The sequence below is a fragment of the Calypte anna genome, chromosome 1 (genome assembly GCF_003957555.1).
Source record: "Calypte anna isolate BGI_N300 chromosome 1, bCalAnn1_v1.p, whole genome shotgun sequence".
Lineage (NCBI taxonomy): Eukaryota > Metazoa > Chordata > Aves > Apodiformes > Trochilidae > Calypte > Calypte anna.
Window position 1 is genome coordinate 36,284,930 of NC_044244.1, and position 17,711 is coordinate 36,302,640.

Below are 17,711 nucleotides of genomic sequence, written 5' to 3' on the forward strand. Positions count from 1 at the left end.
GAATTGGATGGATAGGTGACCCAAATCCATCTATCAGGGAGCTTAATATCCCAAGCTAGCTACAAGAAGGGAACCAGAGCAAGGATGAAGAAAAACTGGTGACAGAGATCCACTGCAGAAAGTGAAGCTGGGGCAAATTGAAGTGTTTTCTCTCCCTGGGGTTATTTTTATCCCAAAGCAGAAGAAACAGAGATGCATAGAAGACCTGCACTTCTCCAAGCACCATCCAGCAATAGAGGATGTCTTGATTGAATAATAAGGGGAGAAAAAGGTCCATAATTCAGTTGAATCCACAGCTGAATGGCAAAAAGGAATGGGGGATCTGCCAGGTTTCTCTCAAAAAGGAATACAACTTGCCTTTTTTAGTTGAAAGTATAGAGAGAGTTATACATGCAGTTGGAGAGGTGTTCTGATCCATTTAATCATGTGGCATTGGCATTCATGGGAGGAGCAATAGCTCTTAATCTCAAAACTTTCCTCCCTGTCACCAGGGGCAATGGTGACAATGTCCTCTGAAGTGTCTTCCATTTCCACAGATGCCAACCTAAAAGCTGCACAAAGATAACCTAATTTCCAGACCTTTTCTGCTATGTTTCTCAGGAGCACTTTTGCATTTCAGGACTTCTACATATGTTTTTCACTAGTCAAAAGCCACTGCTAGAGCTGGAGAAGCTATGATTTTCTTTCACCCATTACTTATTCCTAAGAATTAGTGATTCCATCACAAACATATGGGGAGTTTGGGGTTGCTTTTTTTTTCTCTTTTTTAAATACACCTCCTATATCTGATTTATAAAATAGTTAACTTGATTCAATGAGTAAAATTTCAGAGAAGTTTAAATATCTGTTGTCTTTCAAACATGCAAATGGAATAAATAGCATTCTTTTTCTCATATTTCTGGGAATTTAGTACTTGCCAGTGAAGCTTCTTGACTGGCACTAGATTCCATGTTCTGGAAAATCTTTTGTTTTTAATGGCCTGATGAGACCAAGTGGAATCTAAGTCCTGCTAAATTTACACCTAGAAGCAGTAACTAAATTAAAGTTGTCATTGACAATTTTTCTTTTGAAGTATAACTTTTGTAGCTAACACAACAGAAGAAGTTCTGGTATCTGAAAATAAGGAAGATGATCGATGAGCTTTCTTTTCATGCTGGTCTGCTGAAGTGAATTGGTAAGAGCTCTCTCTCAGCCTCATTCACAGGTACTGAGGTTGTGTAGAAGTAACACAGGGTGTCCTCAGCATACAATTTCTTTGCATTCAGCTTCAGAAAGAACATATATCTGTATTGCAGAAATACATTTGGTTGTCTGAGCCACAGTCACTATTGCTTTTGCACCGAGAACATCACCTTACTATGAAGTCATGCTATAATTACTGTACTCCCTGTTTGGAGGGGGGGAAAAAACACTAAAAGTATATCACTAAGGCATGAAGTGGGGAATGCAAGTGTAATGTCTTTGAAGACAGTGCTAAATGCATGGGGATATACTCTCTAAGTAGAAGTTTCTGTGTTGTGTGTTTGCTTTCTTTTGTGTTTGCCATTTTTTTATGGAGTTTTTTTGTTGGTTTGTTTGTTTCTCATAATGTGGATTACTTTCCATGGTGAAGATGAGGAGGAACAATACAATCTAGAATAGCTCTTCTATGAACCACCCCAAGAATAATCAGAAAATGGTCTGTTGTGCTAGTAAGTTTTATTGCTTGCTATGTAGATAGAATTAGTCAGAAATCTATGGGATAAAATGGTCTACAGAGAAAAAATGAGGCTTGCACTGTAAAATTCCTTCAACATAAAACTTGAGATTAAACAACAGAGCTCCTTAGATATACTCATTCTGTACACTTCCGAGGAGAACATTCACACTGGGAGGCAGAAGGGATGTAATGCTGCACCACTGTCCCATTGGCACAGCGCAGAGGGATGGTGACGATGGTGGTTTGAGTGGCTGTACAGCAACTGCACACATCTTCCCATTTCTCTGTCTGAACAGAGTATCTGGTATTGCTCCTGCACTTGCCCTAAATGAAAAAAAGAGACAAGAAGTTTGAAGATTGGCAGACTCTGTGCAATGAGAATCCAGGTTCTTTCCTTTAAAGCATCCATAGATGACTTTGCCTGAAGTTCTGTGCCCTGCTGTAAACAAGCAGCTCGGAAACAAATATCTGATTCCAGAGTGTGGTGTGCTGGTCAGAGAGTAATGTCTCATGAGCATAAGCATAGCTGAGGAGAGGTGAAGGAAATGGTCACTCACAAAGAAAATTTAAAATATCATTGCTGATGTCCAGGGCTATTGTGTTGGCTTGTGAGCACATATGGTTATCGTCTCAGCTGTATGAGATCATGCGTTCAGAAAGTGCTTTAGCCCAAATGTTGCAAGCTACATCCATTGTTGTCCTGCTGGTTGCTTTTTATCCTTATTCTACTTGTCTGTTAAAGTCTCACGCATCTAAATAACTATTTACACTTTCATAAATAGATTTCAGAGCCCAAAGAGGGATATATTTCTGACAGAAGCAAAGGAGAGTGGTCTTTAGCCTTTAGTATATGGTGTCTTTCTTCATACTAGCTTGCATAGAGAAAATTCAGGAAAATTAGAAAATAAGTGCCAATGAGGCTTACACTGAGTGAATCAGTGAGGAGAGAAACTGATGTGCCACTTACTAAAGTGAAGCCATAGAGGATGCAAGGATTTCTCTTGTGGAAAAGAGAGAGGGGCAAGGGCAGGTCTTGGAGCAGGAGAGATGCTTTTGTTATTTACCTCACAATGAGAAATAGGCACTTCCTTCTCAGCCACACATCCATCGATATTTGTGTACCGCTGTCTGGTACTTACTGGACGACATTCCACTTCCACACCTACCAAGTTTGGAAAAAAAAAAAAAAAAAAGGAAAAAAGGTTTCAGTGCTGGCAGCTGCTTTTTTAACTCCCCTCCCCTTATTACTGAAATTGCTGTTAGTGAGATGTCATTACTTGTAAGTTCCCCAGTAAGAGAACTATGTGTGTCTCCTTAGAGCAATTAATGTAGAGCTGTGTGACTAGATCACAGCCCTACAATTCCACTGAAGAGTAGGGTTTCACTCATGTTCCTTCTCAATTGACTGCTTTCTTTCAAAGCCACCTTGCCACCTAACATCTGTCTTTTACCTCTCAGCTCCTTTGTTGGATAACTCTTCCTTTTAAAGATAGTTCAATGGCACATCAAGCAAACAGGTGCGCAGGGAAAAGATGACCCAAATGGTAACTCCAATAACCAAATGGGAGAAAAGAGCATCCTGACTTGACTGTTTGTGGGGCTGTCAAAGGAGAGAGATTCTATTGCCTTGGGATGATGCCCTTCAAGGTAAGTCAGTACAAGCAGCTCTCTGTTTTGGTGCTTATCTAAAACATTGTAAAGGTGAAAATGCTTTTTTATGTGGATATTTTATGCACTGCAAACTGTTGTGCTAATATAGTGCCATACCTGTGTAAATACAGGCATTTACTTTTGCTCACTTCCAGTTAACCTATGAAAATTCTGTATTTATCAGAGTACTGGACTATTTTTTCCATACTACACAACAGTATTTCAGAAATGAAGGAATTCAGCTGGCCAACTGCACAACTAAATAGATACATGTACTGAAGAAAAATGTATCCATCAAACATAAATTTCAATACCTTTTCCATGTGAATGTTAGTACCAAATTGGCTCTGTGCCTTGCTAATTCTTTAAACTTATTAAAAGAAGAAAAAAAAGAAAAAAAGAAAAAAAAATCGTGAAAAAGTATTCTGGCTCCAGCGCTGGAATTGCCACTTCTCTTTTAATGATTTCATCACTTCACTTGATACAACTCGTTCACCTGGAAGAAATAGACTATTGTGTCCAGATGAGTGAAAAGCCCAAACAAAATAATTGTCATCGAGCTCAACACAGCTTCATCACCTATTGGTCCTGGCTTAGACTTCTTCTCAAGTTACTTTGCTACTCTCATTTACTTTTTTTGTAGGCTATGCCTCCTTTGCAAAAGCAAGTGCTTGTAACTTAGCAAGACATATGTAGTCGGGATCAATAGGTAAAAGAGATAAAAAGAAGTTGTATCTCCACTTAAGTGTGAAAATAAGGAATATTGTTTGCCAAAAAAAATCAAGCCCTCTGATAGTACCAGTAAATCTAATGAGAAAATAAGCACTTATGTGCTCCTACAAATTTAAAACCTGAAACAACATCCTCAGACACACTAAGGATCTCCCATTGCCAAGGCATAACAATAGAAAGACGAAGAGGCTTCTTAAACAACCTTTGCTAAAAGCCACATAGGACTCTACTGAACCAAAAGCATCACCCTGAGCACTGCTTTGAACTAGGGAACAAGTTCATTGCCCAGCTCTTCATGGTACTGAGGTTTCTGAAAGATAAACTCTTTCAAGACCCAGGAAGGCAATATAACCTGTATCTAAACTGGAAACTGATTATTCTTGTATCTGACTTAAGAATTATTAAATTATTCATTCTTTTTTTACAGTAATTCTGCCAAGACTTGGCGTTTCCTTTAGAGTAGGTAAGAGACTGTTTGCTAAAGATTGCCCTGGTGGATAAATACAGAGGAGAGAAAAAAAAAAAGTTTGGTATCTAGAAATATCTGATTTAAAGCTATGTGTTAATCACCATCCTTCAGGTGATAGCTTGTGGTTAGTTGACTGGAGGCAGTATGTTGGCTTTTCCTTATGAAGAACCCTGAATAGAGAAGCTGCCAGCAATAGGGCTTTAATACGGGACTTTACAGTTCTGAGCTACATCCAAGCAAACAGAAATGGGAATAAGGATTTGAAGGTGGCTTTAGGGACATGGTATTTCACTTAGAGCTGTTTGCTTTAGTCGCTGCAAGTAGGTATCCCTTCTAAATCACTAAAACTGTTAAATAAACACATGCATTGAGTTGTGCTCATTCAGACCTGGGTTCCTCCTCTCCTCAGCTGCACTGATAGGCATTCTCTATTAGAAGACCCTGCTCACCACTTTGTCTTTTAAATCCTAAAATCTGATTTCTATTAATAAATAATTTTCAGTATTCCTTACTTGAAGCCATGCAGATCAAAGCTCTCTTAACTAAATTAACTCTTGGAGCCATTTGATGACAGTCTATCTCAATACCTTTCTGACTTCTATTTCTCAAGCTAGACCCCAGGGATTGTACACAGAGGCAATGGTTGCAAACTCTCTAGGAGTTAACATCCTTCATCAGGGATATTATTACAGCAGGTACTGTGCCAGTGCAGTGATGGGCTGCTATGCTGGCCATCTTTTATTTATTAGCACATGGATAGAGAGAAAAAAATAAAGGAGAGATAATCGAACACAGGCAAGGTGTCGATATTCTGACCTTAAAGAGTTTATCAATCTTTTGTTATTTTTTCTTTTTAATTTTAATAGAGTTACAGTATTTTTTTTTTAATCACAGAGGAGAAAACTGAGAGGCTGTCTGTACACCAAGGCATCAGAGATTCATTTTAGAAATGAGAACCTAAGCCTGCAATCCTTTCTCATGTAAGCAAACCCTTCCTATACTCACAGCCTGACTGACATTTGGATTATCTACATAGTGATGCATGAAATTAAGAGTTCACAGGACTAACCCCTAAACCGATGAATTTAAGATGCAGCCAGGCTGTTCTATAGGAATGCATCTTTGACAAGAATTTCTGACCATTTTTTAGCTATAACAATATTTTAAAAAAAAACCAAACAAAACAAGAAACAACAAACAAAAAAAAACCAAAACAAACAAAAAACCCTAGTCAAACAAACAAAAAATACAACAGAAACAAAACCAAAACCAACCAAGCAGTGAAAATACATTATTGCCACCAGGGCTTCTTCACTAAATTAATTTTAAGTTTATTGATTGTTCAGAAAATGGTTGCTTCATACATTCAGTTTCAGATTAAATGATTTGTTTGTCAACCTGCGTGTGCAACGCTGTTCCTGTCATCTTCGGATGAAAAATAAAATAAAACATTCGTATAAAATGTGCATAAAATTTGCATAAAATGTGGAGAGTGACTATTTCTTTCTAAGCACTTCTGAATCCTGTCAAAACATACGTTCTAGTGTACAAAACATGAGAGCAGTATCTCAATCAGAGGGTGGGCTTGTTCAGTAGTGGGTTTTAACCACTTTGCTTAGCTCTGTTTCGTTAAACTGCATCCTATGCAAAATGCAGCTCCTTTCCCAGTACTAACACTTTCTTACACTCCCATACAGGACTTTTGGCTTATTTACTTACATGTGTCACAGCAGGTATTGCCAATTTTCGTAATTCTTCCCTAAAACAATAAAAAAACCCAAAACTTATATTTTGGCACAAGTAATACAACTTTGCATGCTTGAAGAATACAAAGGGATGCTTAAAAGAGGGTATTAGGCAAGAAAATGGTATTTTTATATTGTACAAAAATACAAATATACATCAGTAATAATTTATTTTAAGGTTTTCAACTTGTGACTATTTGTTGACAGATGATTAGTAAATTCAATACCTGAAAAATATCACTTTCACCATATATTGGGAGCTCTCTAAAGTAACAGTGAAGAATACAAATAAATTTCTGGGTACCAGAGTGCTAATAGTCTTCAAGTCTTATGTCTTTATGACATGTTATGAATTCATGAAAACCCATAATGGAAGAAAAAAAATGGAGAAATACTTATACTGCAGGGTGATGTCATTGCTGCACTGAACACCTGAACTTACCTACAGAAGTTTGGAGGCTCTTTTAATTAAAGGAACCCCAAACTTTCCACTTGTAACTAGAGGAAAACCCTTAATTCTAGAGCTGAAAAGCTTTTTTTTTCCTTTTTCTTTTTTCTAATGGGACGAGAATAAATTTTCAAATAAGACCTTTCAAATATGATAACCCGAAGCCTGCAGCATAATCAATCATTTTTCTAAATATTTATTTTTGTATGGGTTACAGTCATTTCAGAAAGTGAGAAATGCACAGTAAAAGCTTTATTCATTATACATAATCAAACCCCCCATTTGCTTGATGTGTATGTTGAGAGAAGTTTGGGCATGAGTTTCCTGCTTCCCATCATACCCAAGGATATGGGGACAGGTGGATATTAACACCTGTGTGAATGCTAGGTGAGCAAAGACAGGATCCCATATGCCACACTCCAGCACTCCAGCCTGCACCCTGTTCCTCAATGGATGGCTAACCACAAATCACAGGAAAGATGCATGAGCATCTTGAGAAGGGATTTCATTATATCACTCTACCAAGCAACTGCAAATGTGGAAGGTTGAACTCTTCCTGCAGCATTGCAAAAACCACCTAACCCCATACAAGGGTAGAAAACAAAAAAAAAGGTCTTAGCATTTCATATGCATATTCAGAGAAAAAACTGTTTTCTCAGTTTGTGTAATTATCCACACAGTTTGGCTCTGGATGCCAAGCAGAACATTGTTAGGACAACCATTTTATTACAATTTGCTGCTTCATATGGAACAAAATTTCTGCAAGCTCAGCATCTCCCCTGCAGTATAGTCCTAGATAAAACCAGCATATATTTTAAACTAAAGGAAATTTAAATTTTTCTGAATTTCAAAGTTCAAATTCAGTTTAGCCAAGGTGCTGGGAAAGGGGTGGGGTTTCCCACCCCAATACACTAAGGTACCTATATACAGAACCATAAACATGACAGAGTCTATTAGGAAACCTGGAAATAGGACCCATTTCACTACTCACTCCTTCAGCCAAACATCTTCTGGAATCAAATGGAGGACAGCCAGTGATTCTCCTTTCCCAGATGAATTCCCCTTTTTCATTTATTTTACAGGAGTGATTATCACAGCCATCCTGAAGTGATTCATTTGGCTGTAAAGATTTAAGAGCTGTCAGCTTAACACAGAAAAAACACGGGACAGTATGTTTCCAGGACACTGTACAGCCCAACTGTTCCTTTACTGGTATTTTAGGTGTAATATAATGTAATATAATAATATCATATAACATAATACATAATATATTATTAAATGTAATAATTATATAATCATATGTAACACAAATATATTTATATATTTAATAAAGTATATAATGTGTAATATGTGATATTATTTAATATGATATGATATAATTTAATAAGGTAAAATATGATTATTAAAACTAATATAATGATGTGAAATTATAAAATATTATATAATATAATATATTACTTTAAAACTTCATCACTTTGGTGACGAAGCTTGTAAAACATGAAAATCTTTAGTAAACAGAATTGTTTATCAACAAAGTCATCATCTTCTATTTACTCCCATAGCCACTTGATTACAGCTCAGTCAAGACTGCCAAAAACACAACCTTTTCAGCTCTTAACAGGAAAGACATTTCCATTACCTTAAAAGAGGAAGCTATCTAAGAGATAAACTCGGGAGATTGGTTCTATGAATTCTCTTTGAAAGAGACATATATATAAATATTTAACTTCCAAATGAGTTGGGAGTTTCTTCAACTATTAAACTAACACTACCAAGTCCACCACTAAACCCCATCCCTAAGCACCACATCTACACATCTTTTAAATACCTTCAGGGATGGTATTTAAACATCTCAAACACTTCCCTGGGCAGCTTGTTCCAGTGCCTGACAATCCTTCTAGAGAAGAAAGCTTTCCTAACACCCAATCTAAACCTCCCCATGGTGCAACTTGAGGCCATTTCCTTTCATCCGATTACCAGTTACTTGGGACAAGAGACCAACACCCACTTTCTTACAACCATCTTTCAAGTAGTTGTAGATAAGGTCTTTCCTGTGCCTCCTTCTCTCCACACTAAACAATTTCAGCTCCTTCAGCTTCTCTTCATAACACTTGTGCTCTAGACCCTTCACCAGCTTCATTGCTCTTCCCATATTTGCCCCTTCTAAAACTTAGCTAAGGAATGGCATTAAAAAAAAAAAAAAAAAAAGTTATATTCAGTTTCTTGTCATGAGCTGATGGGCTTTAACTATCCACTCCTGTTTAAGAATGTATCATGATGGAGAATTTTTTCAAAATTTTCAATTTTCATTATCCATTTCTCATTTAAAGAGTGTTTCCTATTTCCCCTATATAGTTGTTTGAGCTCATATTCCAGTTATACTTCCTGGGGAATATTCATGCTTACAGGTACATCTAGAATGTCCCTCTAGAATTTTGTACTGGGGTATGGGAAAACAAACAAACAAAAAACCACCCTAACTTTCTTAAGAAAGCATTCTGAGATATAAAAGAAATGCTAGTAATACCTTGCTACCTAACCCAAAAGGAGTAAAAACATGCACTTTTCTTGGGTTCACCAGAAGTCTATCCTACATTTACTTACATTCACTGATAAATAAAAGAGTGCCTAAAACTTACCTGAAGGTATTTAAGCCTTCCATCCCTCAGCCTGATGCCACATGCAGTTGGCACACATTTTCCACAGCAAGAGCCTGTGATTTCCTGTCTTCTGTAATTCTAGAAGGTAGAAGATATTTTTCTGGTTTTATTTTGGTTTAAGCATGCTTCCTACACTTATTTGTGGAGACACTTAAAAAAAAAACTTAGTGGGCAAAGTGACAGCCAGCAGAAGACTAGCTTAATCTAATTAGTTACATACTTTTGTTTGTTTGTTTGTTTTTTATAAAGGCTGACATTAAGCCTTGCACTAGTTTATTATACAATAATAATACAATAATAAAATTTATTATACAATATGGAGAGAAGTTTATTTCCAAGTACAAAACCTCCTGTGTTCACTAGCTCCAACAATCTTTGACTGTAACAGTCACAAGCTCAATTCCACTAAAAAAACACCTGACAGTAGCAGAGGGTAAGAAACTATTAAAACTATTAAAAGGGTTTGAGTCATACTCAGTTCACATTTGTAGTGTGCAGGATTGGACCTAATCAATACTACACAGTGCAACTTGGAAAAGTTGTTTGAAGTGCTTAAATTAGGAGAAAAGGGTAGGACAACCAGTAAGCACTGGGCAGGGACAGAGGATAAGAAGGCTAAGGTGGACAACTTGGGCTACAGAAAGGAAAAGAAAATGGCCTGATAAGAAAGCAAAGAGACTCTCAGAGACAGAATGAAATAATAAAATGAAAAAGGAAAGAAAGGGGAATAATGGAGCCACAAAAATGTCACCAGAAGGAAAAACTGTGGCAAGGGAAGACAAATGGGAGAATGAGCAGCACTAAATGAAGAGGAAGAAAGGTGGATAATGGAAGGAAAACAGAGAAAGAGAAAAAGAGAAGAGAAAGAAGAAAAGAGGAGAGGAGAGGGAGAGGGAGGAGAGGAGAGGAGAGGAGAGGAGAGGAGAGGAGAGGAGAGGAGAGGAGAGGAGAGGAGAGGAGAGGAGAGGAGAGGAGAGGAGAGGAGAGGAGAGGAGAGGAGAGGAGAGGAGAGGAGAGGAGAGGAGAGAGGAGAGAGAGGAGAGGAGAGGAGAGGAGAGGAGAGAGAGGAGAGGAGAGGAGGAGAGGAGGAGAGGAGAGGAAAAATGAGAAATGAACTTCGTTAACACATAAAGTGTCCCACAGTAATGTTTCCAGCTGCTACACATAACCAACATCTGCTTGTGATGAGCTAAACATTTTTAAGACGACAATCACTTCTGGTTGAGAGAAGGCATGCATGTTATTCATATGTTTTTTATAGAAAAAAGAATTTGGGGAGGTTATTATTAAATCATTGGGAGAAAATATCATTCATTGTTATTTAGGTGAATTTGTTCTTCTAGCAAAAATATGTAAGCACCTAAAGTAGGTCATAAAATGACAAAAAAATAAAGTGACCCTGATGAGCAGAATATGCTGCAGTTGACTGTACTTCAATTACCAGTGCACTTAGTTTCACAGCTTCAACATCCAGGAGAAAGCAGGTGCTCCTGAGAGAGTATATACACTTAAACAGTTATTACACCCATTTCTAAGGAATTGCTTTTAATCTGGGTACACCACGAAATCAGTGACTCTGAGACAGGAAAGATCCCAAATATGTGTGTGAACCCCACTGGCCTTAGGGGCACGATGATATTCTGTATCCTGTTTGATTTTTTTCCTCTCAGGCTTCACAGATTCCTTACAATGGCTACAATGGGATACATACACCTAGACCTACAGCCTCTCTTGAGTAGCTGCACAGCTCCAAAACACAAGTTCACAGAGCATAATAAGCCCAACTGGAAATGGCCTTCTCTTCAGGGTTTTTTGTTTAGTCTGTACTTTTGGGTCAGGGAGGAGGAAAGAGCTGTCTGGGAATCGTATGGGTGGTGAAGGAAGCAGGAGAAGAATGTTTCCTCATTTCTCTACCATGTATTTCATTGATTCTTCAATTTTACAGCTGCCTTCTTTCATTGAAAAGCATTAATGTTTGAGTATTTTTCTTGGGGAAAACACAAAGGCACACAAGTTTCTGACCACAGATTCATTCTAGTGAATTTTTTATTGATCAGCCAGGTTATATTTTGGGGAAGTGATGAAGATGCTCAGCACTGAGCTTGGTCATTTATTTTCCTATCAGAAAATCACAGATTACAGCAGAGGTAATGTTAGGGTCCAGAACCACACAAAGTATTCCACATTCTCTCTTTTGCCACAGGCTTCATCTATACCAGCAAACAAAGGGTGTGAGGCCCTGTGGACAAGTGGAACACATATTTATGTCTAAACTGCATTCTCCCCACAAAAGAGGCTGGCCTTGGATTACCCTAAGCACTGGCTTGTGCCTGGGCATTATTTTGAAGTACTAGTTAGAACAGGCCAACTGGGACACTACTGACACTTCTTCAAGGGTTTGCATGACATAATTTGAGTCTGCAGTCTTGCTCTGTTTGGTTTATTAGTACAGAAACTTGACTTACTGTGTTGTCCTTTCCTGTTCTACTTTAGAGGCTGAGGACTGAACTCTACTAAAATCCTACCCCTCTCTTTTGCAGGGACCCTATCAATGTATGTCTCTCCTGGATATCACCCAGGAATCCCATATGATCATGGGGTTTTTTGGTGCAGTAGCCAATGCTTGCAGAGGCTCTGGGTTTGGTTAGATCCACTGGGCTCCATCCATTATGCAGGGAAAGGCAGAAAAGGAAGGGGCAATTAAGCCTTTTTGTGTGAAACTGAGCTGCTGGTCTGGGGGAGATGAAGCCAGACTCTGCAATTTTCTTAGGTTTCCTTTTATTTAAGGTGTTGGTGCTAAGAGAGAAAACCAGATGGTTGAGCAGAACTACTCGACCATTCTAGTCATAGTATTGGTCAGTGGAGTATAAATGGGAGCTATTTGCCTCTGGCTTTCCCAGCCAAGCTCATTCCTTGCAGATGATGGCAGAAAAGCAGCAACAAAGACTTCAGAAAGGCCAGTGGAATTCATGGGGACAATCACCTCAAATCACCCAAGGCATGGCTGGAATGAGACAGAAATATTATTGACCCCAGCTATTAGACAGTATGTGATAGTCATTGGAGAGCCTTCAAGCATGGAGATATGGCTGAGCTGTCTCTGGAGGGACAGATAATATTGTAGGAAAGGAGACATAGCAGTTCCTGCTGCATATGTTTACAAAATCTTATTTTCCCTAAAGGCAGGTAGCCTAAAATACACAAAAATATATGTCTGTGGGCCTCAGTACTATGAAGTGTCACCTTTTTTACACTCTGGATTTAGATCACATTTGGTATATTTCACGTAAATCAGGGAAAGAACACAGAGCCCTGATTTATCAGAAAAACCTGAAGAAAGACAACAGGTCCCAGTGCTGTGCAGAACATAAATTGGTATGTACAATGAAGAATGTGACCTGATTAGACACGTTCTTAACCAAAACATCCAGACCACTTGCACTTACTATTGGGCATGGTTCACAGCTTAATTTGGTACATGTCAGAGTATATATCCGAGAAGATGTTGTCTGGAGGGAGCAGACACAGGTTGTACATTGATCCACCATCAGGCGTCTCCATGGCTGAAACATTAGAACCAGTTTGTAAATTAGTGACTGCCTCTTTAGCAAAACTCAAATAAATGACCAATTTTATCAAGGTTAAATCTCTTTTATGAAATCTTGCATTACAATTCTTCACAAGAGAAAACAGAAAAACAATGCCCCTGCTTTCCAGAGACCAAAATTTTTGCATCTCTAATTCCATAACAAGCAGCATAGCATGAGGCTATTTTTCACATAAGCCCTTTAGAATCCCTTACTCTGCAAAGTGGCATTGACAATTCTTCCTTCATTGCTTACAAAGCTAGCAAGCAAGAAAGGAATCCTTGAAAGTGATGAGGAAGATTTTGACTTGAACTACTCTATGTGTTAGGTGGTTGCCACCAGTTCATTTTTCCCAAGTTTAGTGAACTGGTTTGCCAATTGGCAGAAATTACTTGTTATTGTACTTTTAATAATACTCCTTAAAATCTCCAGAGGCCTAAAAGCTTAAAATTGGAAAAGAAGAACAAAAAACAAAATCAGAAACAGAACTCCTGAGTGAGGAACTGGACTTGTGGACAGTCATAAGCAAATCAGCAGCGGAGGTTGCACAAGATTCAAATTCCCTGAGCTCTTTCCCAGAACCTTGTTTGCTGGATCCCATCATATTCTCAAAGCAAGCAAAAAGGTATTTAAAATCTAGAGCAAAAATGCCAAACTATTGGCATACTATTATTATATCATTGCCAAACTATTAAATAAGAAACAAAAGGATCTGGACTTAGTAATTGGATTCCTAGTACTGAAAGTACAAAGTCTTTCTGCCTTCCAAGTGCTTCCATTTCAACCTCAAAATAAAAAAACATTATGGCTGAAGGGACAAAGTGGGAAGAAATCTAGTCAAGATTTTTGAAAAGCACTTCTAGAACCTAATAAATAAGGTAGACAGACATTGAATATTGTTAGATTATAAAAACTTTGAACTGTGCTTCAATAGACAGTGGAATGTCACTGTTAACTTCATTTGGAGTAGGAATTTCCCATGCTACATCATATACATATCCTCAAGTTTTGGCTTTTTTTCTTGTTCCACACTAGTAAACACTTACGGAACAAATGGAACAAAACCAAGAATCTAACCAAAATAGCAGTAAAAAGATAATGCATTTATATGTAGTTCAGAGCCTATACTCCAAGATGTACACTGAAGGACAAATCATAGAATCATTTAGGTTGGAAAAGACCATAGGGATCATCAACTTCAACCATTACCCTAACACTTCTAAGTCCACCACTAAGCCATGTCCTGAAGCATCACATCTACCTGTCTTTTAAATAGCCCCAGAGATGGTGACTCAACCACTCCCCTGTGAAGCCTGCTCCAGTGCCTGAAAGCCCTTTTGGGCAAGAAATTTTTCCTAATATCCCCTGGCACAGCCTGAGGCCATTTCCTCTTATTCTATCACTTATCAGGTGGGAGAAGAGACCAACCCCCACCACATTACAACCTCCTCTAAAGTATTCATAGTGAGCTATAAAGTCTCCCCTTAGCTTCCTTTTCTCCAGGCTAAACACCGGTTTCCTCAGCAGCTCCTCAGAGGTCTGTGCTCCATACCCTTCACCAGCTTTGTTGCCCTTCTTTGAACATTCTCCAGCACCTCAGTACACTCCTTGTAGTGAGGGAGCCCAAAACTGAACACAGTATTCAAGGTGTGGCCAAATACAGGAGTATGATCACTTTTCTACTCTTTCTGGCCATACTATTTCTTATAGAAGTCAGGAGGATGCTGTTGGCCTTCTTGGTCACCTGGGCACACTCCTGGTTCATAGTCAGATGTCTGTAAATGAGCGTTCTTCGACCACTGGACAGCTTTCCAACTTTCCAGTCACTCTTGCCCGGGCCTGTAGCATTGCATGGGGTTGTTGTGACCCAAGTGCAGGAACTCAATACTTAGCCTGATGTTCCAGCTGAAGAATTTTTATTACATTCTTACTCCAGCACAGCAGAGTGCTCAGAGGCCTCAGTGGGTTTCTACAAAGCACCAGCAACAACAATGACTTCTCTCTTGTTTTGTGGAGGTCTAGAAAAAAGATCTTCCACATAAAACATGATGGAAGCTGTAATACCTATAGGGTCTGTTACCAACCCAGTCTAAGACCTTGATATGGGATTCTTCAGCTTTCTTGTTTTAACCTTTTATATTGAATCATTGTCAATCTGGATGGTTAGAAGACCTCAGTAGATAAAGGCATGAGGATACTCATCATATCTTCCTGTGGGAGAACAATGGATAGCAAATGTCATATGAAACGGGTGTGCATATACACACAAAAGCTTTACAAATCTGGAATATGTCCTCATTCCATTGACCTGTTTCAGAATATGTTTGGGTTTGTTCTGCTTGCTATCATAATCATATTTCATTCTTGCCCTCTAGAAGTACATGCTCATCACAGAATGCCTGAGTAGCTCCAGGCTTTCCCACCATGACAAAAAAAGGCCATAAAGCCAAAACTGATAGGACAATTGATATCCTCTTTAGATCTTCTAGTAGTTCTAACATTTCAATTATATTCGAGGAAGACAGATGAAGTTGTGTTTATGCTAACATTGTTGTTGCAGGCAGGAACATAGGGTTTGCCAGGGTCATGTTGAAATGAAATCCTTACACACAAGTGCCTTGAACTTTTGGGGGAAGGTCTTGCCTTGATCCAAAGTTTGCAGCATGGCTTAGTTCTGTGATATTTACTCAATCTACTAAGGGATCAGCACACAAGGGTTTTCTCTGAACAAGCATGACAGGACAAAATAAAATAATGGACTGATATTTCCTTTGCCCTTTATACAAACACCTATCATGTTTTCTGGCTAACTTAGAACCAAATATCAACACCTGCCAACCCAGTGTTAGCCAGTGCATCCAAAATAACCTGCATGAAGCCCAAATCTACTCAGACCTCCTTCAAAAATGCCACTCAGTAAAAGCCTGGGAAAACAGAGGAGTTACATAGATAATCCTTTTGGTAAATACAGCCACCTGCTTGGAAGTCTGCATTTAAAGCCCACAGCACTGCTAAGAACAGCAGAATGAATGCACTACACCAAATTACTGAAATTTAATATCAGTAACCAGATACAAGACAAAAATGTGAAGGGATTAAGGACACAGTCATTTAACAGAACTGCAGTAAAAGACTCAAAACTTGGAACTGTTCACTGAATGAGTTAATGGAGCAGTTTTCCCTTGGTACAAAATGAAACTTAAAACTTATTCTTAAAGGACCCAGAATAAAGGTTCTGAAATCCAGGAAGCATACACTTCTGTGGACACATCTTCCTTCCTGACCAGAACTCTCCAACAGTCATGGAAGTACAGAATAGTGTAAGACAAAGCTGTACTAACACCAGCTGCTTAAAAGCTTTTATATATACAGATTATTAGCTGACACTAAGTTATTAGATGAAGCTAGTTTAACTGAAAAGTTCATTCATTTAAGACCAATTCTAATACAAGCTCTGTTTTTTTAAATTTTTTTATTTTATTTTATTTTATTTTTATTAAAATGGCCACTTTGCTCAAACATTTTCAAAGATTATATATTGGAAATGATGCACTGATACAATTTTCATCCTGAGAAAATATTTTGGGAACTGTGTTGCTGAATGCTAACTTCAGTAATGCTTGACATTCATGGCAACAGGAGCACAGATGTAACATTAACATCTGGGGCCTACCTACACCTTCAAAATTTTCTACAAGCAGTGTTTGATAAAAGGAGCAGTTGTCAGGAAGGACAAGACCACATTTCAAAAGCTGTACTAAAAGGAAAATAACACTAATCATTAAAAAATTAAAGACAGCTTTTATATATATCCAAATAGCAAATGAGTCAAAATGTAGTTTTGTTCCAGCTGAAACACTTTATGAATTCAGACAAAATTGGAAAAATTTATTAAGATAGGATTTTTTCTTCAATATTGTAAAAGCTGAAATACTTTATTTTCAAGTCTCCCAAATACAGATGCTTCTCATTTTCCCTTCACGATGACATTTTGTTTCAAAATTTGTTCATGCTTCATTTTAAAGTATTTTAAAATATTTTAAAACACTTGAAAACAGAACAAAGACTTTACTTGACAGATAGGTAAACATTTTGTTGGAAGAGAAAAAAATTAATTGTTCATGAAAGAGCAGCATGAAGCTGGAAAAACAACTTCTTCCAACAAATGCATATCCTGTACAACAGAAGGCTGCAGGAGCTAGGAATAACTATATTATACTCTAGACATTCTCTACAAGTATGGTCTTTCTAAAATGCCACAACTAGTTGTCATAACATACTAGAGAGGAGAAAAATAGAGGAATCAAAGATGAAGCAGATTATTTCAGATTTTACTACTTGCAAACCCTCTTCCCACTGCTCTGATGAGTTAGGAAGTTATTCCTTGAATCTACTTCTACAAAGAAGTAATCTCCACACAGAATGATGAGTGTTGGATAATAGGGCTTTAGCTCCAACAAACTGATGAGTGTACATAAGCTATGAAAAAATAAAAAATCAGAAGAAATAGATGGAGAAAATTTCTGTATGCCATGCATCAAAAATCCAAAGAATCAGAGTAAACTCACCTTTTGAATAAATTTAAAAGACAGCCATATATTCACAACGCAGGAATATGTAAGTTAAAAGTTAGCTTAAATGACTAAAGAGGACCTGTTTCCTCAGGAGATGATGAGAATATTTAGAGCTCTTTGACACCAGTGGTGCTGCCAGAATACGGA

The 17,711-nt window shown here is 38.0% G+C and overlaps 1 protein-coding gene across 2 annotated transcripts in view; it reads right to left on the minus strand.

Annotated features, from left to right (window-relative positions):
• Nucleotides 1-1,681: 1,681 nt before the first annotated feature.
• VWF (von Willebrand factor) overlaps nt 1,682-17,711 on the minus strand; it is a 133,649-nt gene continuing 117,619 nt past the window's right edge. For both annotated transcript variants that reach the window (XM_030444075.1, XM_030444083.1), the window contains 6 exons: nt 12,850-12,966; nt 9,383-9,481; nt 7,735-7,863; nt 6,270-6,309; nt 2,764-2,861; nt 1,682-2,023 (listed from right to left, as the gene is read on the minus strand). In XM_030444075.1, the coding sequence (XP_030299935.1) occupies nt 1,835-2,023; nt 2,764-2,861; nt 6,270-6,309; nt 7,735-7,863; nt 9,383-9,481; nt 12,850-12,966 (672 nt within the window). In that variant the 3' untranslated portion in view covers nt 1,682-1,834. The remainder of the gene's footprint in view (nt 2,024-2,763; nt 2,862-6,269; nt 6,310-7,734; nt 7,864-9,382; nt 9,482-12,849; nt 12,967-17,711) is intronic.